The sequence below is a fragment of the Lonchura striata genome, chromosome 2, assembly GCF_050655825.1.
Source record: "Lonchura striata isolate lonStrDom1 chromosome 2, ASM5065582v1, whole genome shotgun sequence".
Lineage (NCBI taxonomy): Eukaryota > Metazoa > Chordata > Aves > Passeriformes > Estrildidae > Lonchura > Lonchura striata.
Window position 1 is genome coordinate 151,519,680 of NC_140704.1, and position 23,938 is coordinate 151,543,617.

At 40.3% G+C, this 23,938-nt stretch overlaps 1 protein-coding gene across 3 annotated transcripts in view; it reads right to left on the bottom strand.

Annotated features, from left to right (window-relative positions):
* Window positions 1-23,938, bottom strand: part of COL22A1 (collagen type XXII alpha 1 chain) — a 218,588-nt gene that overhangs the window by 47,382 nt on the left and 147,268 nt on the right. For all 3 annotated transcript variants that reach the window (XR_014953121.1, XM_085572597.1, XM_085572598.1), the window contains exons 25-37: window positions 18,550-18,603; window positions 18,138-18,191; window positions 17,108-17,161; window positions 15,896-15,949; window positions 15,461-15,496; window positions 13,184-13,246; window positions 11,418-11,471; window positions 10,166-10,207; window positions 7,823-7,855; window positions 4,591-4,644; window positions 4,087-4,140; window positions 2,780-2,833; window positions 621-674 (exon numbers count right to left, since the gene is read on the bottom strand). Coding sequence is in view for 2 of the 3 variants with exons in the window: in XM_085572597.1 (XP_085428723.1) it covers window positions 621-674; window positions 2,780-2,833; window positions 4,087-4,140; window positions 4,591-4,644; window positions 7,823-7,855; window positions 10,166-10,207; window positions 11,418-11,471; window positions 13,184-13,246; window positions 15,461-15,496; window positions 15,896-15,949; window positions 17,108-17,161; window positions 18,138-18,191; window positions 18,550-18,603 (660 nt within the window). In the remaining variant the exon portion in view is untranslated. The remainder of the gene's footprint in view (window positions 1-620; window positions 675-2,779; window positions 2,834-4,086; window positions 4,141-4,590; window positions 4,645-7,822; window positions 7,856-10,165; window positions 10,208-11,417; window positions 11,472-13,183; window positions 13,247-15,460; window positions 15,497-15,895; window positions 15,950-17,107; window positions 17,162-18,137; window positions 18,192-18,549; window positions 18,604-23,938) is intronic.

Genomic DNA, 23,938 nt, shown 5'->3' on the forward strand with positions numbered 1-23,938 from the left:
AGGTCTAAATGCTGTTTTTCACCTACTTCAGTCTAAGCTCAGTGAAACCCCAGGAACTAGAAAGAAAATTACCCCAATGGAGCTGGGAGTAGGGTTAATCCAAAGACTTTTTTAGCAAATATGAAAAATTTTGTCATACACAAATTAATAGTGGTGATGAACACCTGTAAGGGGGACACTGCACTGATTTCAAGGGTCTTTAGGCTCAAATGCCTACACACTTTCATAATAAAAGTGGGTGTTTACTATGATATTTTTATATCAAGAAGTCTTGTTTACAAAAGGAAAGGATGAATGAAAAAAAGGCAAAGAAAACAAAACCAAAGACACAATAAACATTGAATTTTTTCTCTTGAAGAGTTGGCAGCAAAGATTACTTTTAACAATTTGGTGAGGAATGAAGCAGCTCTGTTTCCTTGATAAAATGAATATGAGAAGATAGTTAATGGATACGCCATTCCCAGGTGCCTCCAGATCTTTCAATTCAGCCATAAGAAGCAAGTTTAATGAAAGACAGCCTTTTGAACTTCATAGTAATCCCCATGGAAGGGAAAACTAAACATGTTAAATAAAGAAATCAGGGCACAGATGGGAAAACAAATACACTGGTGCATACTTACCACATTTCCTGGCAAGCCTCTTGGTCCTGGGGGCCCTGCTGGTCCACTCAAACCCTGTTTTAAGAAAAATGAAATGTGTGTGTGTGCATATCGCAACTTGTATCACCATAGGAACAAGGTGCTCCAATTGAGATTGGATTTTATGTCAGACAAGGTGTTGTACATCAAGAAGGCAAAAGATAGCACATTTGTTTGAAACTATTTAGTGTAAAGAATAATGAAACAATACAAAATGGATGAAAGCTCTCTTTGGGAGCTTAAAGCTACCTTCTATCAAAAGAAATCCTAAATCTAGCTCAGATACAGGAAGGAAAGTCTGGGCCAGAAACATCAGAAGAACAGAGTAAAGAATGTTGATTTATCACAAAAAAAAATTTAGGTCAACAAAATATGCTTTGTTGACAATTCTACCTTTCTCTGCTGTGGGGGAAAAAACCTGAAAACATTCTTTTGCACTAAACAAGTGAAATAGCCTAAACCATTCAGAATGTATAGTTTTGAATTGCAGGTCTTTATCTATTTGCAAGTCAAAGCTTTGTAGCATGAAAAAGCCCATGTGTGTCCCCAAAATTTCATGGGATACATTAGAGGACATATATTTGAGGATTTATGTCCCCATAGAAATGTGTGTTTGGGGTTATCAGGCTGTATTTAGAGGTTTCAAAGAACCATAGCTTTGGGTTGGAAGGAGCCTTAAACATCATCTGGTTCCACACCCTCTGTCATAAACAGGGACACCTTCCACTAGACCAGCTGGGCAACCAGTGCCAGTGCTTCATCCCCTTCAAAGGAAATAATTTCCTCCTAATACTAATCTAAACCTACTCTCAGTCTGAAGCCATTCCCCCTTGTCCTATCACTCCATGCCCTTGTTGAAAGTCCTTCTCCAGCTCTGTTGTATCTCCTCTTTAGGCACTGAAAGGGGCTCCAAGATTTCCCTGGAGCCTTCTCTTCTCCAGGCTGAACAATCCCAACCCTCTCAGCCTTTGCTTATGGCAGAGGTTTTAAAATTTCCTCATTTCTGTGTTATTTACAGTCACTGGTCTATGAGCCAACAGAAACACTCAGAGCAGCAGCAGACTGTGAAAGGATGGCAAGAAAAGAGAAGGTGCCTGAAAATACCTGCATTTCCAGATCATAAACATCCTCTGAGCCACCACATGACACAAAGAAATAAAACTAGGATTTCATGGAAGAGGGATGGTTTTCACTTTTTTTTTCCCCTCTTATCCAAAATACTAAAGGGTCCTTCAACCAAGAGTGAAAGACACCTGAAATAGGCAGTTCAGAGTTTAGGGTCAAAGTACTCCTCAGGGACAATGTCTAAGCACAAGCCCAATTAAAGAAACCATGAACACAAAGGTGGAAGAAGAAATTTCAGTGATCTAGGATGCATAATTTGGATTTCCTATTCCCTCCTTCTCCTAATCACAGTCATCCCCTCTCTCAATCAATATTTCAAACAGTTCTTCAGTGTTTCTTCCTTCTTGGCTTGCAAAGAAAGTCTGAGGCCTTTTATTCAGCTGCAAAGATCTCATATTATCTCACAATAATAAAACTGGACTGGAATCCTTTGCTATTCCTAAGCACACAGACAGACAAGAACAAATGCCTCAAAAAGGGATGTGGGATGAGTTTTCGGATGAGCCAGTATTAAAAAACAAAACAAAACAAAACAAAACAAAACAAACAAAACAAAACAAAACAAAACAAAACAAACAAAACAAAAAACCAAACCAAAACAAACAAAAAAAAACCACAAAACAAAACAAACAAAAAAAAACAGTGAAGCCTAAAAGCACCCATGATCAAAAACCAATTCCTGCTGCTGCTGAGTAGTGAGCTCCCTGCTCCAGCCGGCTGCCTGAGCTGGGCTGACATTGCAGTGCAGTCACACTCACTCAGAAAAGGGTGTTTTGTTAGGCAGGGAGAGACTTGAACAGGAAAAGATGCACAACCTTGAGCTGGGCTGAATGGGGCATTGATCTGTTTGGTGCAGATGGTCCTGTTTGCCCACAAACAGCCTCCTCCAGCTGTGGATGAGGATGTGCTCTGTGTTCAAACAGCCTGGGACTGCAAATCCACAAGATGTTAATGTCAGTGTCCCTTCAGGTGTGTTACTGTCAGGGAAAAATGCTGCAAGGGAAGCAATTACTCACAGTCTCTCCAGGGGCTCCAGCCTCTCCTCGGGCTCCTTTCTCCCCCTTTCCACCCTGTGAGAAAGGAGAGGCACCAGCTGATTAGACATGGAAGGAGACTTCCTGCCAGACAAAAAGGCTTCAAGATGCCTGAATGTTTACTAGGAATTGGTTTCGTTAACTAATTTACAGAGGCGTAAATGGCTGCGGAAATAGCTCCCAGTTCTCTATGCAGCAAGAAAAAGAATTATAAAAATAAAACCCTGAGACTTTAGAAGAATTGCTAATGACTGATCAGCTCAGACACTGTTTCTCAGCACAGGATGCTGAAACCTGCAGGTATCAATCTGGGTGAAACTCCTTCCTGTCTTCAGGACTACCAACTACTTAATTTCCAGCTGAACTTTGATGGTCTCCCTTCACAGAAGACTTGCCTACAGTTCTGAAATATAAACATCAGTCATCTAGAAATGGTAATAACAGATCCCCATGCAGAAGTTTTGTCCTAATCATAAATATCAGAGAGCCCTTTCTGAAGAATTTTTGCAGGACAGTCTACTCACTGAACTATCCCCCATTTAGCAGATATTAGTTAAAAGTTGCATGGCATTATTGTGTTTTTTCTTGGGTTTTGGGGGGTTTGGTTCTGCTTGGTTTGCTGTTATTGGTTTTTAGTTTGGAGGTTTTTTTGTTTGGTTTGGTTGTTTTTGGTTTTTTTTTGAATGCTCAAACTGCTGTTAAGACATGCTCAGACACCTGTTTAAGGTGTTGATGCCCAAGTATTGATGATTCTATAGGTTGGGCACAGCATGCATGATGGCAGAGTGAACACCTACCCATGTTGAATGGAAACACCTCACTATTGATTGGAAATAGTTTTGTGTGACACAATAAATTTTCTGAAGATGGCTGAGACCATAGAACCATTTCATATGAGCCATTGCTCATTCCAGGTCAGATGAGCTAGGCTTGAATCTGACTGCCCTGCAATGTTTTGGAAATGAGATTTATCTGCAAGACCTGTGGTTTGGTAGAAGCAGTACAAGATGCCCTCTTGAAGGTCCATGAAGATGGAAGAAATCTCTCAGACTATACTGACCATGCTACAGAGATAATGTATTTCTGAGCTGATTTTCCTCCTATTGTCCTGCAGCCCAACGGAAGTAAAAACTTCTACAGAACTTCCTGAACCTATGATGGTAGGTTCAAAAAAAAGATGAAAAAAGAAATGGGCTGCTGGTGTGTAGGAAGGATTATTTACAGCAATACAGACCTTGAGGGCATTCCACTCTAGTCATGTCAAAGATTTTCTTCAAGGTCCCTCTTACCTGTGCTCCTGGAGGTCCTGGCACACCTTGCTCACCTGGGACCCCAGGTAATCCCTGCAAAACAGAGGGAGAAATAAAGGAGCTCTTTCCATGAGAGAAGTGTGATTTTTACAGAGGCTGTCACTGCACAGGGCTCTGTCTCTTCTGGGAGCTCCATCCAGAACAAAAGAGTCCAGAATACAAATGCAATACCCAAATGCACAATTTAGCTGGGCCACATGACTTCAAAATCCCTTAATAAATCCTGCACATAAATTACTGCCAGCCAAGCTTTGCCTAGCAAATCCCATAGTCCTCTTTTCAGCTACTAAGGCCCAGACTATAGATTAGGTGCTTAAACTCCAGTAATCATGTAGCTTCCTCTACAGGCAGTACAAAGATAAGCACCACTGTGGCTATTTCTGATGAGAGAAGCATCCCAGCTACAGAAGCATGTCCCACCCTCTCCCTCCAAAACTGACCACTCTCATGTCCCTTCTTGAAGAAACACTTGGCTGTACTTACAGGTTCTCCACTCATTCCTTGATCTCCTTTGTCTCCTTTTGGTCCAGGTTCACCCTAAAATAAAACAATAAGACAAAGAGAGAAATAAAAGCTATTTCCAGGGCTGGAACTCACACTAGTCCTGTTTAGTAAGTGGTCTCTTTCAATCAGTTATCTATTTCTGACACAAAATAGTTTCTTCAAAGGGCCTTGAGGTCAATGAGTCAAAACTGAATGCCACACTAAGACATGGAAGATCACTGTCTAGACTTCCTGATACTAACTGAAAAACTACTCAGCTTAAAAGACGAACATTTTGCCCTCATGCAAAAGAGTAGCTAAGAATATACCCCAAATAAAAAATTAATCTCAAATGCTTTAAAAGGCTACATGATGTAAACAATAGCAAAAGCACCAGTGCCAGTGCACTACCTCTCAGTAGGACCACAGCCCTCATGTCAGCCTACAGTGATCCCAGATACAGTTCCCTATTCCACTTATAAAAGAGAAGTGTTCAGTGATCATCTGGAGCATTTCCAGAGGTGGGCACTACACAACTATTCCTGATCTCTAGTTCTATTAACATCTCCATACATTCATGCAGCTTCCTCTCCCTCCTGCAATGTCAGTACATTTTTTCATGCACCACCACCACTGCCTAATAAGATTAATTTATTCCTGTTCTTCCTCCTTACAGTAAATTGAATATGCATTCAGACAGAAGTTCATCAGCTTAGTCCTGTGGTCTAGAGCAATAATCAATAAATCCATATGTCTGCTTTTTATAAATTGAAAAGGAAAGCACACAATTATAGAACTAGCTGGAATAAACCAGGCACTACACAAATACCTACATTTGTATATTATTATGAACGTATGTATTCAGGCAACAACAATCATTATTTATTCATTATTTATTGTACCAAATGTTTCAATTATGCAATCAAGGAAAAGTAAGAACATCAGTGATTTAAGCTACACACACAAGCAAGGAATAGTGATCAGCCAAAATGCAGAACCAGACAAATCAGCTTGAATTTTATTTATGTCTGCTATTTGCCAATCATTTCTGCAAAACCTGGGAATTCACAGTCCATTTTCAAATGATTCTCTAACAGACAAAATAACTGTAGCTGCATAAATATTACTTATGCTTGTATTTATTATGCATTATGAATAAATATTATAATCTGTGATAAATAATGGGAGGAATTTTACTCTACAAACAGCATCCCATTAGACCGACTTTTAACCAGGCAGTCCCTGATGCCATCTAGTGTCCTTCAGAAAAACATCAGGATCACCTAAAGCAGCTCAAGCAAAGGGGCTAAAGCTGCAAACCTCTATGTTTGTGGGTGGAAGTTGTTTTGTGTAATGACATTTCAAATTCTGAAACTCTTCTGAGAGAGCAGAATGACAAAGCACAGACATAGATCAGTACATTTGTAGGCAGGGCTGGTGTTACTCCGTGGGAATAAGGATGTGTATTACCAGGGAAAACAAAATTGCAAAGCAAAGAGGTAAATGGGGGAAGTTTTTAAGATCTTCCTCCCTTTGACTTTTTCCTTGCTACTTGACTCGCACAGCAGTGCAAAATCTAACAGCCACAGACATGGGCTGAAGGATTTCTTTGTAGATTCATACAATGGTTTGGGGAGAAAGGGATCTTAAAATCATCTAATTCCAACCCCTCTGCCATTGGAAAGGATGCTACCCACTAGACCAGGCTGCTCAAAGCCCCATCCAACCTGGCTTTGAACATTTCCAGGCATGGGACACCCACAGCTTCTCTGGACAACCAGTGCCAGTGTCTCAGCACTCTCCCAGCAGAGAACTACTTCCAAATACCTAATTTAAACATGCCCTCTGACAGTTTAAAGCCTCTGGTCATCTTTCTGGCCTCCTCCAGATTTGCTCCAAGAGATCCAAGATATCCAGCTGACAGCTGCCACTAGCCTGGCCCAGAAGAGGACTTAGAGTTCCCATGACCTGCTTCCAGCAGTGTCCTCCTATAGTCTCAATTATGCCTCAGTAATTCCTGTGTTACTTAAAGAAAAGCAAGTGCAGTGGGGGTCCAACTGTGCCTGGCCACAGTGGGAGATAGAAGGTAAAGTGAGGAGCCACCTCTTTTTGTACTGCTTTTGCCTCTTTCCAGCCATTATGTCTGATCATCACTGTGGCTCTCTTGTCCTATATCCAAGAATATTTCATGATCCTACCTGATTAGCCTAAACATATATTAAATAGCTCTCTGTTACAATACAACACACACTCAATGGGAAGCAGTGGCAAGGATTGTTTTGTGGAGAGCACATCAAAACTGTCAGCACCCTGCTGGTCCTGCCACCTCTGTAACATTACCCATGACACTCTCCTAAGGCTCATCACCTCCTTTTGACACTTTAATGTGTACACCTGTACATGCAAGGTAACTATTCTTACCTTCCCTTCTCCACCCTCACAGTGCTATGTGCAGAGCTGTCCTGTGGCAGGTGTCACCACACTCATTTTGCACATGGAGAAATACCAGCAAATGGAAAAGCTGACACGCTTCAAGCCTTATATTTTTTACTGTCTTGCAGCTCATTTACCAGAGCAATGTACTCAAAGCAAAAGGAAAAACTCTTTCTGTGACTGTACCACTACAAAGACCACATAAGATGTTAAGATGTTCTGCATGTTTCCTTAGAGTGCATATATATATATATATATATATATATATATATATATATATATATATATATATATATATATATATATATATACAACCTTTGAGCAAAGGGAAAGAGCAAGCCAAAGAAATCCTGTCTGTTTCTCCAGTACTACTTCACATCCTTATTTCCTTCCTCAGCCTCTGAAGAACCTGGCATATATGTTTCCTTTCTAATGGCACTCCTACAGCCTACCTCTGCCATCCATGAAACCTCCCAAACCATAACAAATTTATTCACAGATCATGTTATGTCATTTATTTCCCACTAGGTGCTGCAAATGGGAACTAAATCTTCATTTTACACTCGGTTTAAGAGGCTGGGATAGCACACAGCTGTGTCCCAGCCACAGCTGGCTTGACTGCTGATCCACAGCTTTGTATTTCTCATCATAGCTGGTTACAGTGATGAGGATGCCCAGAACCAGACTCAATCTGGGTTCTTTACTGGAAACATTTAAATAACACAGAAATACCTAAGTATGTCTATCATATACAAGAGGGGATAAGCCAGAGGCCATATTTATTAGAGATGTTACTTACAGGAATCCTGGGGTGTGGGGTGAAGAAGGCTGTCTGGAACAGAAATCAGACTGTTAAAAACAGGATAGCATATTTTCCTTAGAATGAAACAGTTTACATATACTCCTGTCATTAGAGATTGCACATTCCATACATTCCATAAGTAGGTTTATAAAAGAGCAACCCATTGTAACATCTGGGTATTTGGAAAGAAGCCCACAAATATCTTACATCTCCTAGAATATTTGAACTACAAACGTAAATTCAAGACTATCTTGTGTGTCCTACCACGATAAAAAAACAATCAATCTTTAAACTTTATAGCAATTTTACTGCTAGCAATCTCCAGCTCAGTTTTCCACTTGGAGCCATCTTCTGTATTATTAAATTTCCTGATAACATGAATGAGCTTGGTGTGTTCTCCCTCTGCTTTGTACCATGTACATGAAATCTCAATTGAAATACATAGTCATTCTGAAGGGGTAGCCATAAAAAGAAATTATAAAGTTTTGTAGAAAGAGATAGAATCTTTTATCAAAGCTGATAAGACATAGAAGTAAAAAATAGACCTTGATGACACGAAGACATGCCAAAGGCTTTACCTACCTTTAAGAACTGAAACAGTGCCCTGGTTCCAGCCTAGATCAGCGGGAGGGAGCATGGCCAGGACACTGTCATTCAACACCACCTTATGCCACTGCCAGGGGTGGAGGAAAGGGCTTCTTTCTCCCACTTTGGAGAAGGGAGGGACATCCCCTTTACTGCAGATGGAGCAGTGGGATAAGGCTGGCCCTGACTGGAGGGAGCGTTTTGGGTGGCATGGCTGCAGTCAGGTCAAGCTCCACCCGCTTTTGTCCACTTGTTATTAATATTGTTGCTGTTATTGTTTGTTTTCTTATCTTATAGATGTTTCCATAAATTGCTCTTATCCCAACCTGCAATCTTTGCCCTCTGTGCCTCCACCTCTCCTCTCTGGGCACATGTGGGTGGAAGAGGGGACAAGTGGAAGTGAGTGACCAGAAGGTGGTTTTGGGGTCTTGGGGGGTCAGGGGTGCTAAATTACCATTCCTAAACCATGACAAATAGAAATAATTTCTCTCTACAAACACAGGAAGCTTGAGCAGTGGCACACATGTCCAGCCATGTTGTATTTTGTTTGTAAGCTGCCTTTTCTGCCTTTACCAACACAGATTCATCTTTGGTACTGTGGTCATTTTTGTCTGATACATGTGGAGTCTTTCTACACAAAGCACCATGAAGTGCTCTGGCATAGACTAATGCCAAATTTATAGCAGAGAATAAATTAAACCACCTTCTCCATTATGGGGATTTTTGAATGAATTTTAAATGAGAGATGGGACCTCTGAGATTTTAGATTATGTGATTTATTTTTATCTTCTACATAGGCAGGAAGGGTGAGTTTGGCTCACATCTTCATAGCATGGTTCAGAAAGTCACAAGGTCTCTAGTTACAAGACCTTTAAGGACTTATTGACCAAAAAACACTGCCAATAAGGATATTTATGTTTTCAACCCAATCCTCAAATATTTTGTCTTATGGACTCATGCTACAGTGTTAGCTTTCTTAGACAATCACATTATGACACACAACCTACAGCACTGCATTCTAAAACTTCTTACTTACCTTTGTAACTACTTTTATTTTTTCTATAACTTAAACTCTAAACTCTCCTCTTCTTAACATGTCTCTGATTTAAACTATAAATCCACATTCTCACTTCTATTAGCTAAGTTTGGAAGCCTTTTCCAAGGTCTCTTTGGCTTACAGGCCCAAAATTCTGAGAATTTCCTGCATTTCGGATTCCAACACTCCATTGCTGCATCAAGGTCTTTAGGCACTCAATTTTCACCGACCAACAGATCTTGATTCAAATTTTCTCCATCATCTGTGAATGAGGCAGCTGTATTCAGCTGTGGTGAGCAGAGCTGATGAGAGGATATGCCATATCTTGGAGGATCTATGATTGGCATAAATCCTGATGATGATGGGGATTATTCCAAACTGCTTACTCATGATTTTTTAGAGGGAACTCAGAGGTTTGTGTATTTACATTCAGTGGGTGCTGATTTAATCACTAGTGAACTTGTACTTATACTCAGGCTCCCCAAAGTAACTTTGCATCTTCATTTTGAAAGCAATAAATTTATGTATTCTTAGTCTGCTTTTTGCAAAGAGGCAGAGGAAGGTACAACCTCACCAAAAACAAAAGGAGATAATCTCGGAATAAATAAATTCCAAAGTTTCTGCAGAGAAGTAAGAAACTTGAAAATTATTTCTGAGGAATTTATGTGGAGGAATGACACCTTGAATATTGTTACAGCACCAAACACAATCTTACTTACTGTTCCAGGTAAACCTGGGGGTCCAGGAGAACCTGTGTCACCCTGGAGAGAGGGAAAAAAATATAACTAATTATGTAAAAAGATTCCCAAATAAAACTCAACATTATCATTTAGAAGATGCAGCATTCCCAGATGAGATGTAACCAAACTCTCCAGCTCAGTGACACTTATGGACTGAATTTTTGCTGTCCTTGCTTTGTTGCATGCAGGATTCTCATTCTGTTGTCCTCAAACTTCTATGATTTCATCATCAACCTGACTTCACAGGTTGATGCATTCCTAAAGTTGTCTCACCCAGTTTAGCATATAAATTTAATTTGCTTTTTAAATTAAAGTTGACCAAAAGTCTTGACTCAAAGACATGTTTTAGCTAAACTTCTTTTATTGATTTAAAAAAATGTTTTTTCATCCAATAGTTAAGTTTATAAGTCCAGCTCTCCCCTAATTTTGAGTTAAAACTATGCTGTTGGTGGAGGATCTCCTGAGCACTGGCATTGACCTTCCTGTGGGCTGTGCTCCACAAACATTAGTTCATTGACACTTGAAAGCCAAGAACTACCAAGAACTCCCAGGTAAAGGAGGTTTAGGTGCCTTATTGATGCCAGTGGATCACCCATGAAAGAGTTCCCACCTCCACAAGTGGTGAAAGTCGCTGATAAACTGAGGACTGATGGAAGAACCACATCCTGAATGCCACTGCCTCTGTAATGAGAGCAGTTTTTCCACTATAATCCCACAAGCATCTGCAAGGTCAGTGTTTCTTCTTCACCTTCATGTTCACAAGGGTTGAATGTAAATCTTGGTGGACATTACCTTTGTCTCCTTCTCTCACTTTCACTAAAATTAATGGTATTGTGATGGCAGAAGACTAGACTGTTCCTTAAATTATTGTTCCATCCCTCATAGACAGGCACGGAAAACTTTTTAGATTTTAGTTCTAGGCTCATTTATATCAGCCAATTATAAAACTGAAACAAAGAGAAAATCTTAACAAAACAAAAAAAAAAAAAAAAAAAAAAAGGAAAAGAAATTCCTTGAATTAACAAAATTGTCCTTAATTTCACCAGATTTCATTGCTCATAAAATTATTGTATCCACCCCACACATACGTATTTCTGCTGCTTCTCTGTAAGTTCAGCTAAAAGTCTTCCAAACTTTCTTGTCTTCCTCAACCTCCTCTATCACTTGTCTCTGCCCCTTTTTCTCTTTTCCTCTATTGTCTAAGGAAGATACGGGTAATTTCATTACTTACTTTTTCTCCTCTTTCACCTTTCATTGCTGGGAGACCGTCTCTTCCTTTTTCTCCCTAAAAGCAGGGAAAGGAAACCAAGAAACACGCACATTTTATTTTAATGCATCAGCCTCACTAAAGTATTTTGCACTCTCAGTTATCTATCTTCCAAAATGTAGAGCAAGCAATTAAAAAAGTAACATTTTAAAGATGGCTTCAAAAATCCACTATATTTTCAAAACCAATTGTTGTATTGTGTCATCTTAGTTATTTGTTCCATTAAGTGGTTTAGTCCTGTACCCCCTTGTAAATGATCCTGCCCTCCCTTGCCTTTGCCCACTCAAATGTCACTCCTTTCCTCCCTCCAGCCCTTGTCATTAAATTCCTGCCGAGTCATTCCCTTAACCCCACCCTGGGGTCTGTCTGTCACCCGATGTCCCTTCCCTCCCATCCAGAAAGTTCCATCACAGGTGTTGAGTGATAGGTCAGATTCTGGGGGTCCCCTCCTACCAATTCTCCTATTGGTGCCCATTAGTGCCCATTCCCTGATTTCCACACCCCGTATCGCCCCATAGGTCTATGTGAAGACCATCCCCTTGTCTCCACCACCTGTTTATAAATACTGTTGCACTGTTCAGTTCAGGGCTTCTGCAGGTTGTTTGTACCTGGGTCAGGAGGATCCCTGGAGTCTCCTAATAAACCTGGATTAAAAACCCCTACAGAAGTTGACTCCTTCTTCTGTTATCATCACTCAAGTCTCTCCTACAGCTACGGGCCGAACCCAAAGCTGCCCTCCTCACCCCCAGGGAACAGGAGGGTGGCCCATGCTGCTTGCCATGTCAGGTCAAGCTGGGCAAATGCTGAGCTATCAGTGGGGGAAAACACAGAGGCAACCAATGAATATCAGTTGACTTCACAGAAAGTAAAGCACCAATCCTGAAATAACTTGCTTGTAGAAGATCCTGCTGCCTGATGCAGTTATAAAAAATAATATTTTTCCGATTGGAAAAGAGGCAGCAAAACAGCAGTTAAGACCGGGGAGTGAATATTGATATTACTGGTTTTGGTTTAGGTTGGAAGGTACATTAAAGACAATTTAGTTTCAAACCTCTGTCATGAATATATTATGTATCCTGTGCTGTACAAGGCATATAATGGAGCCAACTGCAAGGAAAAAGTTCAGTTGATTTTAGATCCTTCTTGATCACATTCAAGCATGTCATCAGTTATCAGGATTAGAAACCTCACTTACATGGCTAAATTTACTGTCAGGTCCCTGACCCAAATATTTCCTGGTATGAAGACATCTCCAGAGTTCTGCAGCTACCCAGAGGAAGCACTAGACACCAGGACTTGGGTAGAAGTGAAGCCATCAGAAAATAATTCAGCCATCTGAAGCCTTTTCCAGGGCTCAGTGACAAGGTGGATTAGTAACTTTTTGTTGTTACCAAGAATTTTAAATGTCCTTAAATCAGACAAGTAATTTGGAAAGGGAGTCCTAAAGTGCGATCTAACCTCTAGAGTTCTAATATTTTTTACTGCCTCACAAGCAGCATGGCACAACTCTTCCCATTTGGGACAGACACTGCTCATTAGCACCTCTGTGCCAACTGGGAACAGTCACTAGGAAGGGAATAACTTCTTGGGTACTTAGTAACCTTGGTGGTAGCCAATCAGCTGCTCACCACAGCCATCACACCAGGGACATCATCTAGGGACACTCAAGATAAGTCCTCCTGGTGCTAAAGGGCCAAAAGAAGATCAACTTGTGGCTCAAAGTCACTCACCCGGTCTCCTTTTTCTCCTCTTGGTCCTGGTAAGCCCCTAAGACCAGGAAAACCTGCTTCACCCTGAAAACAAGATGAAGTGTGTGAAATCTGAATGCTGTAAGACAGACCCTGCCTGAGTTTTCTCATGAGATTGATGGTAGTTGTAGTTTGCTGAGAGAAAATGAGATTATTTTGATTATCAAATAATTTCTTAAATTTTTTTTAACCATTTCTTAAAGCAGCAAGTACGACTTCTCTGGGTTTTGCCTGTTATCTGATGCCAGAGGATTTAGGACATTTTTCTTTCATCCTGTACTGTAGCAGGATCAAGCAAGCAAATGAAAGCAGAAAAAGAAATACAATCTGACTTTTATTTTCATCATTAATGATCTGGTGTAGTCTGGAAATGCAAAAACTGCAGTGTATTAATCTGAACAGTACAGGTGTCACCCGGTGAACAGATCTAGAATTATCTGAGTGCACTATTGAACATTTGGATTTATTTCTGTTTGAACATTACCTGTGAGTTTCTGCTTTATAATGCTTGTTATTGGAGTAACTATGATCTCTGTGTCATGTGTTTTCTCCTAAATATATCACATACTCTCAGTTTTAGCTCCCAGTTGACCCAGTTTGTAATCTGAAAATAACCATATGGTTTCCTATTTATAATTCTTTTCTATCTGAATTTATAGTGCAATATCACAAAGGAGATCAGTCATGGACAGGATCCAAATTCACTAAGTCTTGTACAAATACTGAACCAAGAAAAATTAATCTCTAAAGAGACTATTTTAAGTATAGGGAGAACAAAATATTATCATGGTAGAGGTGCAATGGGTCTTTAGACAAAATCAGGTGAGAAACAAGATACTGTAGTAACTGAGGATGTCTAAGATCATCCAGGTGGTGTTGGGAGAATTTTAAAGAAAGTGGCATTTGGTGGCAGATGGAGTGGTGCTTTCTCAGAGCCACCGTGGGATCCTGGCTGTCATGGAATCATGGAATGGTTTGGGTTGGAAGGGACCCTAAAGATCTTCTAGTCCCAGCCTCCTGCCATGGGCAGAGACACCTTCCCTCAACCAGGTTGCTCCAATCTGGCCTTGGACACTTACAGGAATGTAAATGACAGTGGGATCCCTGCGATTCCAGAGATCCAGAGAGTAATCAGAGCATCTAACGTTGAAGGAGACAGAGGAGAATTTAGAGGGAAAATAAAAACGTGGTGTAAATTTGGCTTCTGAAAAGGTTCTGAAGCAAAATATCAGTGACTTTCTATGAGTTCAAGGACAGAAAGTTAATACAAAACAGCCAATGTAGATTTGTTAAAAACTAATCATATAAAACCCATCCAGTTCCCTCCATAGACATGAAAGCTAAGCAGACAAGAAGAAAGCATTTTCTTGATGTATCTTGACTTCAGTGAATTATCTGGCATAGGCCAACATAATGTTCTCATCTGTACCACAGAAATGCAGAGTAGAATGGCATCTGGAGGGTGGTACATAACTGAATGAAGAAATAGCATTCATATATCTGCTACTAGCAACTTACTGTCAAAATTCAGAGGATGTGAAAAGTGAAGTCCTCTCAGGGACAGCACTATTCAATTTATGACAGGAAAGAGAACATTTATGAAACATGCGGAGGACCTCACATTGTGGAGAGAGGGGCAAGTGTCTTGGAAGGTGCCCTGTGCAGGGAGATGATTCAGGCCAAGGAACAGTGTTCTGGTTGGGATCTGACCCTTTGTTGCATTTGGACCAATCCTGCCTGGGAACTTCAAGCCTGATAATTTGTTTGCCCAGCTACAGTGAAGTGACATCAAGGAAGAGTACAGAAACCACTCCTCCCTTAGAACCTGATGAAAACACTCTTGAGGAATCATTTGCCCATGCTGTGGTGATTTCCCCTTACCTGGGACACCAGGTAAGGATACTTTCCTGGGAACTGAGTGATACCTATCAGGCAGATTATAAGGGCTTTTGGAATAGCAGCAGTACAGTCCAGACTCACAGAGTGGGGTAATTGTTATTAACTTTATGAGTCCCTTATCCCAATAAACCTTGATTTGTGCCTTGGATTTGTAGCCTTATTCCATCAATCATAGAATCATTAAGGTTGGAAAAGACCTCTTAAATCAACCATAAGTCTCATCCATACTACTGCTGCACCTTCAATCACAGATGCAAGTGACATGCATAGATCTTGTCATTGGCAAATGGATTTCTTATCTCATGTAGTCACTTGCTTTTGACAAGTCAGGTTTGCTGTTAAGCCTGTTTTTCTGCTCACCTGCTCACCAGGTTGGCCACGGCTCCCTGGTTCACCCTGGAAAAACAAAATCAAATCTTTAACATTGTAAGGACTTGATCCTTTGGTAAGAACACTTCCTCATTAGCAAAATGTGGTCCCTACTGGTCCATGTTGCTCTACCTACATCCCACAAGGCTCTGAAATTGCCTTTTTTTTATGGCTTGGGAATGCAGCCTTCAGGGAGCCAGTGCAAGGTCCAGGTTAGATCTCCCTGCACACTTAGGCTTGAGAGAGGAGCATCAAACCTGGGTTGGTATTTTGGAACACCATAAAAGTTAGTGAACCCCATCTCCTCATCCCCTTATGTCTCCAACTTCAGAGGAATCTTCTTCTCCTGATTCAGTATAAGACCTTCCAAAATCACACATTGGTTGACTCAGTGGATACAGCAGACTATGAAATACAGTCCCTTACCTTAGGGCCAGCTTTTCCAGGAAAGCCATCCTCACCCTTTTCCCCTCGTTCTCCCTGCAGGGAACACAACAGATCAATACACAAACTCCTCTGGGAGTTTGTGCAGCACATTTGCAGTCAATGGTGAGGAATATTTTAACTCAGCTCCTCAGGATCACCTTGAGGGTGTAAATGGAGTCATATGAGAATATGCTTCCTGGAATATTTTTCCATTCTAGTGCCATTTACAATCACATCTGCAGGACTCTACACGAGAATTTCTGGAATGACACAATTCCATTAAAGATGTACACACTGAATTATTTGGGAAAAAAAACCTCCATTCAGTTTCTTCAAACTCTATGTTGTTAGTTAGACAGTGTTTCAAAAAACTGTAAAATTTTGTGACTGGGGCCTTGGTCACTGTATCCATTGTGTAAATACTTTAAAACTGACCTTCCAATGTGGGTGTCATTCAGCATAGATAGCAGAGGCTGCAGTGGCTGAAATGTGGCTACATAGCTGGAAGTGCAGTAAGTACTACACAGATGTGTGAATAAAATCTAAACTTTGTTTAACATCAGAAATAAGTTATGGAGTGCCAATTTCTCATCTTTATTCATCAATAAATGGGGACTCTGCTAGACCTGGGATCAAGTATCAGAAGCAAGAAAACCTTTGCCAAGGCAATAAGGCAATAGATGGTTAAGAACTCTTTAATATAATAATCTTTAATATAATCATTATCCCCAAAACCTAGTTTGGCCTTTGTAGTCAAAATATCGTACATTTATTTGTCCCTTATTTGAAGGGGGATAAGAAGTCAAGGGTCTCCTATCTCTACATTTACTATCTCCTTTCTCCCAGTACAAAGACAATGGAGGAGACAACTCCCCTTCCCAAGCCATAATTTGGAAAACCTTTTAAATGAGGCATAAGAAGTAGGGAATAATAAAGAACCAATTTTCTGCCACACAGACCTAGAGAAGGCTCAGGTGGATGGCATCTCTTTCCAGTCCTTCAAGGAGAAAAGAAAGGAACATCTTTGGAGCCTGCTACACTTCTTTGTTCTTCTTTGTGCCTTGAATACATGCCGTGACCTGCCAGAGCCACTGGATTTCCTGACTGATTATTTGCAATGCCCAGCTGTGTTTTTCCTGCTTCCCTTGCTTGCTCACCCCAATGATCTGCCCAGGTAAGCAGCTTAATCCCAGTGTCTGTGGTGTCACTTGCCTTTTGACCTGGAAGCCCGGGAAGCCCACTGAGTCCATCTTTGCCAGGCAGCCCCTAAACAAGGGGAAAACACAAGCTCTAAGTGCCAGTTCTTTAAAGTGTCACCAGCAAACTCAGCATACATATGTTCAGCTCATCCCTCCTGCCACTCCCCTAAGTTAAAGAAGAACCCCCTCATGCATTTTGGTTTGACTTTTATTTCCTACTATGTCTCAAAAGACAAAAATTTTCACTGTATATTTTTACTCTGCCCTTTCTTTCAGTATCCCAGTTTTAGTGAATGACCACTGGATGTCAGCATTGCTATAGGAAAACTCCAGTAGAGAGCTTTTATGTACTGAGGATCTTTACTTTTTTAATGTATCTTACTTACATTTTAACTTACTCTCTATAAGTCCCTATTACCTGTAGCTATTTTCTTTTTACATCTGTTTCACTTTTTAAATCTTGGTAATTTCTTATACAGTAGATAGACACCTAAAATTAAATTATGTAGCACATAGTGACAGAGTGGTTCAGCAAGATAAGAATTAAAATTTATTCCTATAATGCATTTAAAACCACAAGAAAAAAGTTTTCTTCCCTTTTCCAATGAATCCACACACATTGCAGGCTGTAGGTGGCAATACTATACTAAGTATTTAATTATTCAGCTTTTATGATTTAAGAACAACAGAAATTTCTACACTCTGCTAAATCTGAGATTTTAATCATGAGTTATTTGGCCTGATTCAGGAAATTCCAGGTTTGGAGAAACAATATTGTGTCAATTACGAAAGGAATTTTGAAAGGTATCATATAAAGAAAACATCATGATCCAATCCCGTAGGAATAGTGAGGCTGCACCTGGTAAAATTCTTATTCACAGAAGGTATCTGAAACTCATTTCTGGATTAAAAGTGATAGTATTGGAGCCCATGTTAAAATCTTGCATGCAGAAAAGATGTGGGGAAAAAAGCAGACTTCACAATTAAACTATCTGAAGTAATGAAGAACTTTGAGGTGAGGGAAACAGTTCCTCAACACTTACAGCTGGTCCAGGTGGTCCAATTTTACCAGAAACTCCAATCTCTCCTGGCAGTCCCTGAGAAATGAAATAAGGAGAAAAAATAAATCAGTATTTCTGTTCTCGGTAGGAATCTCACTGGAGATTGCTGCTTTCACTTGAAGTGCATTTTCCCCTTCCACTGCAGTCAGGTCACTGCTGTGGGGTGCCCTGGAGACACTGAATTATCCCCAGGAAGCACCAGTGTGGTTCCAAGGCTCAGCAGGGAGAAGCTGTGCTCTAGGAGCAGTTGTGGCTTTGCAGCAGAGAAAATAGAAGAGAAAATCCACATTGCCAGAGGCCTTAACTCTGTTCCCTCTGAAAGCCATGACCTAAAATTTTCTCCAGCTGTTTTTTCTTCTCTTTGATATAAAACAAAATTCCCAGGCTTTCTTACCGGTGGCCCAGGTGGTCCTGGGGGTCCAGCAATCCCTGGGGGCCCTGGAGGTCCCTGCAAGAGAAGAAACAAAGCCAATTTATCAAATTATAGTAGCTGAAAGCTTAAGGTCCTCCCCCGTGTAACAGGGGCCCTGTAGGAAAACACTGAGCTTTATTTGCTTAACTTCTGCCCAAAAAGTGCAAGATGCCAAAGCAAGGGGCCATGAACACAAGTAGAACATTTTCTTCTGCTTCAGCCACTGCTGCCATTACTACAAGGGAAGCTCCATCCTCCACTCCAGTGCAAGAGAAGGAGGAGTGCAAGGCCATCAGTGGTAACCTAAAACACAAAGCTTGATCAGTGGGATTCCTTGGAGCATCCAGACAAAGCTAATCTTGGTTCATGTTGTTTCAAAGTGGATAATTTACCTCTGAAAAAAAAAAAAAAATTCTGAAAGCAACTAATGAATGAACAGGCTTGTGGTTTGAGCTTGCTTTTTTTTGGGAGAGTGGGGTTAAAAATACGAATCCAAGAGAAATGCTGCAATCATTCAAGTATCTTAAAACAAATTTTGTCACCATTCTGTTGCTTGACATCAACCTTCTAGGTAGTAAAAGATTCTCACAAACTCACAGTTTGATGAACACTTTCAATTGGAAATATCTTAACATGCTGCTTCATTTCCCTGCAACAGCTGTTTCTCTTAGGAGAGATATTCTCTCAATATCCACCTGGTTTAAAGATGGATCTATTTTTATGCATCAAGCAAATTGTTAAATTTGGCTTCCTGTGAGAGATTTGTTTCCAGTCTTGACAAATCTTAGTATGTTGCTTTAGATACAAAGGTGTTTGTTACTGCCAGCTTCTCCTGTAGACAAGACAAGACTTCTCCTACGCTCAGAATGAAACATGTTAATGTATTTTTTGGATCAGGACCTGAGCAAACAGCATGAGAAATGGATATGTGACTGAGCTGAAATTTTACTCTGGATGCCTTTCTGTCTTTCTAACATGACAATCTCACTAATTTTAAGTTTTCAGCATAAGGAGAGTTCTGATGTGATCCTACTTAATAAAACAACAAACAGCCCCAGCCAAAACCTCTGTAAACATTTGAAACTGAGCAACTGATACAAGAGAGAAAATGGCCAGACAGCATTCTCCCTCTCATCCTTCAATATTAAGGCATTACAAGTCATAGATCAATATTACCATTTATTTTTAATGAAAAACGTAGACAATTAGAAGAAAATGGTGTAAAAAAAGTGAGGAGAAGGATCTGTTTTAGGAGTGGTTTGGTAGAGATGGCAGATAAGTGATCTTATAAAATACATCCACAAACTTCAGCCTGGAGCTAAGACAGTCTCTCACCAATAGATGGGGCAAAGAGACCACAATAGGAAACTCTAGCTGAACTTGCCTCCCTGCAACTTAGAACAGACATGAAATTATCCTGTCAGCAACATTCTCACTTGTAGAGTGCCTCAAATGTGAACGCAGCAAAACATCCCCAAAAAAGTGCCTTCAGATGCACTGATGCTGATGATTTCATTCCTGGGGAGTCCTGCAGTTGGATCCTGCAGTTCAAGATTCTACACCCATCAGGAGACACCTGGTAAAGACTGTCCTTCACTTAAAAAGGCTTCACCATTCAAGGAAAAGACTCAACAGTCCAAATAAGCCCAGCACAAGGAAAAATACTACACACAGATACAAAAGAGTGCAGCCACAGCTGGAGGGAGCAAACAGACACCAAGGACATGGGAATTCTTCTTGGCCCTGCTCCACTGCTACAGGGCACTGCTGGGAGGCCCTACAGAAGGTACAGGCTCCAAGAGGAGATTCCATGAAGAACTGGGGGAGTACTGGGAAAGACAGTAAAGCTTCAGAAAAATGACAAACTTGATTCTGATTGGACTATGTGTAAATTTGCCTTTGCAGACTCTCCTTGACAATTCCATCAGTTCCTTCCTAATAATTTAATTTTGTTCTCTCTCTGTCAGTAAGTGAACTGTCTCCCACTAGGAAACCCATCCTTCCTAGCCCTACAACAGGAACTTCAGTCAGGAGGTAAAAACCCCCAGTCAGGACCCAGCCTCAGCCCAAGCAATCCCAGGTATCTTGTGTTACCCCACACAGTTAATTGACAGGGTCAATCTGATCTAAAAGAAAAGTCTTACTCCAGCATCTGTCAGCAACCAGTATAATCCCTAAAATGTGAAGTCCTGCACCCTCCTCATCCCAGCTCTTTCTCCAAGTAACTCTTGGTATTCTCACTATGCAAGACAATTTCTAATTGCTCTCTTAAACTTTCCATATGCTAGACCATAACAACCTTATGCAACAGTAAGTCCTGAAATTGAATCCCACTGATCTGGTCCTTTTCCTAAATTACCACTAATAATTCAATTTCATTGTCCTCCAAGAGCTAATTACTCAGGATATCATGTTCAAACTGGTTTACAAGTAGCCTCACCATGTGTTGTACCAACAAATGCTAAACCCACTAATGGGAAGCTCTTCTGATAAAATCTTCTCTGAGGTGGACACAGAAAGAACAGTTTTATGGAATGGCCAGCATTATCCCCTGGAGATGCACAGGGTGATGGCAGCCTGCTCCAGCTGACTGCACACAGCAGAGTACATTGACTGTCCCTACTGGGTTTCCTGCTTTCTGTAGCCTGGGCTATAGCAAGTGCTGGGATAAAGTGAAATAAAATGGCAGAAATGCATCATAAATATGCTTTATAGAACACTCTCTTTTGCTACTGTGCAGAGAATTGTTTCCCTTGTATTACATCTCATATTGTAGCCCTTCTCCTGTCTTCTGAGTACAATTCAGAGCAAGTAACATTTTTTTTTAAATATTAGAATTCACCAAATTGACAGAATTTATTTATGTTTTAAGAAACCCAACATGACAAACTACAGCAGCAGGACTGTGTGTAATGTTTACCCAAAAAAATCTCACACCATCTATTTTCTTTGCTTCCATTTTTGAGTGAATCCAGATTAAAGCACCTGATTTATACAACCACCTTTTACAAAGATTATTTGATGAATTATACAGATGAGAGTCCCTATTCCAAATCCAGACCACAGTGTTGTCCCGTTAAAACCCTGAACCAGAAGAAAACAATCACAGGGTCTATTTTTTTTTCTGGCTGGTAAACACTCTGACATGTGGTTTGTAAGTGTTGAAGCAAGAACTGATACATGAAAATTTGATTTTAAAACAGATCAACACAAACTCACTTTGGAAAACAAATACAAAACATTGAGTATTTTAATAAAATGTTTAGAGCAGAATATTTTCAAATTGCTTTTCTGAAACAAAAATATTTCAAATGTTCATTAAAGTCTAAAATCTAAATATTGTGTAGAGGCATGTGTGTTTTGGGATGAGATATCTTTAAAAACATTGTGGAGGGTGGATTTTTTTCAGGCTTGTGTTTCATCCAGCCCCATTCCTTAGACAATAAAATGCAGTGACAGTACTCAGGAAAGAAATCTGACACTGTTCATACTGGAGACACAGCTGTGTCTGTCCTCTAGAATGCACTCTCCAGTGCTCTCCTCTTCCAGTGTGTACCTTGCTGGAAGATGGGTTGGGAAAGGCAGACATATTAACATTTAGGTTGTGCACTCCCTAAGGAGGCTCTGAAAAGGAACATAAACTTTTGTCTGTAACTACCTCAGTAGGCTGCTTAGCCTAAATCTCTTTTCCATGAAATAATGGATGATTAAGTCTTACAGGGAGGTGAACAAATGACATTCCACAATGAAAACTGAAGTCTGATGGCTTTCCCAGACACCTGAAGGCATAGGCTACACAGACATTTTCTGTGTATTATTTCATGCCATTGTCTGGATTTTCTTACACTATGACAAAGGCCTTAACCCATATCAAAACAGTTCCTGGTCTGGGCTGTTAATGCAGTGTAGCATTTCTCAAACAAGAAGTGCCATGCAGGAGCATTCTGTCTGCTGCCAAAATGAGAACAAAATGAGTAATTGAGAGACTGACAGCCTTTTCACTTCCACTCTCTCGTCTCCACTTCAAAGACATCCCAACAATTTCACCTCTTAGAAAGACCCCACAGACCTTTCCTGTTGCTTTGTGCTGTCTTTATTTTATTTACATTCCTTTTCCATCAGAAATGAATCTGTTGCAGCCAATTTTCTGAAGCAGCCCACATCTCTCACTATGTCCTTTGCTACTCCAGCACTCCACTTCTCCACAGCATCTAAGTGGATTCCAGGATCAGCTTCTCAAATCTGCTTTTCATTTCTCATCCCAGCCACTTCTGCTGTGAATCTGAAGTATACAATCAGAGAATTGTTATGGTTGGAAAAGACCTTTAAGACCCTTGAGTCCAACCATCAGCCCAGTGATGCCACAGCCACTGACAAACCACATCTGTAATTGGCACTTCTTTTAAATAGCTCCAGGGACAGCGATTCTACCCTTCCCTGGGCAGGCTGATCCAGTGCTTGACCACCTTTTCAGTGAAGAAATATCTCCTTATATCTAATGCAAAATGGAAATTATTACTGAGATGTGTCCTGTAATGCTGTATTAGAGCATTGTGTTTCTCTCTCTACTTAAATTCTGCTTTACAAATCAATAAAAAAGGTAAGAGAACTTATAAAAAAAGCTGTTGCTGATGACAGTAAAATTAAAAGCCTGAAGAACCAACAGATCTGAGCATTTGTCTACAGTATATGTCCTACAGTCAGCATAGTGACAGTGCCATAATTCATACACAGATCCAGTCCCAGTCATTTCATCAGGTGGCATTGGAACTGGAGTACCAACATTAAATTTAAAAGAAAAGTTCTGTCAACAAAAATTTCTCTGAACTGTCTTTGCAGCTCTTTAAAAGTATGGAATAAAGTTAACTTTGTATGTAGCAGTCTTTTTAGGAGAGTTTCCTGCTTCCACTGAAAGGCAGTGTTTAATTTAATTACTTAATGTAAGCTATGGACATGATGTCTTTTGTCTGCAGAGGAAGATTTATTTCCTCATGTGTTTGCTTGGAGTTGGTTTACTGAATCAGTGCAGCAAGTGAGAAAAAACAATAAAAAAACCTCCTTTAATGTCTTTTGTTTCAGCACTATTAGCAATATTCACAGGTGAAGACTTCTTTAATTTATTTTTTTAAAGGTACAGATCTTATTAAAGATCGCTCTGAGCAATACCTTCCAATTCCAAGCAGCACTGGCAAAGTTTGAATTCAATCTGAGCTTTGCAGCTGGGGCCCACATCCTTTTCTTACATTTTGCAGTATTAACTTGCACTATAAAAAATACATTAGGGTCACCGTGCATTTCAGAGGAGACCATTTATTTCCTGAATTACTTAAGAAAAGCTGGGCTTGAGCTCACACCCTACAGACATGTCTAT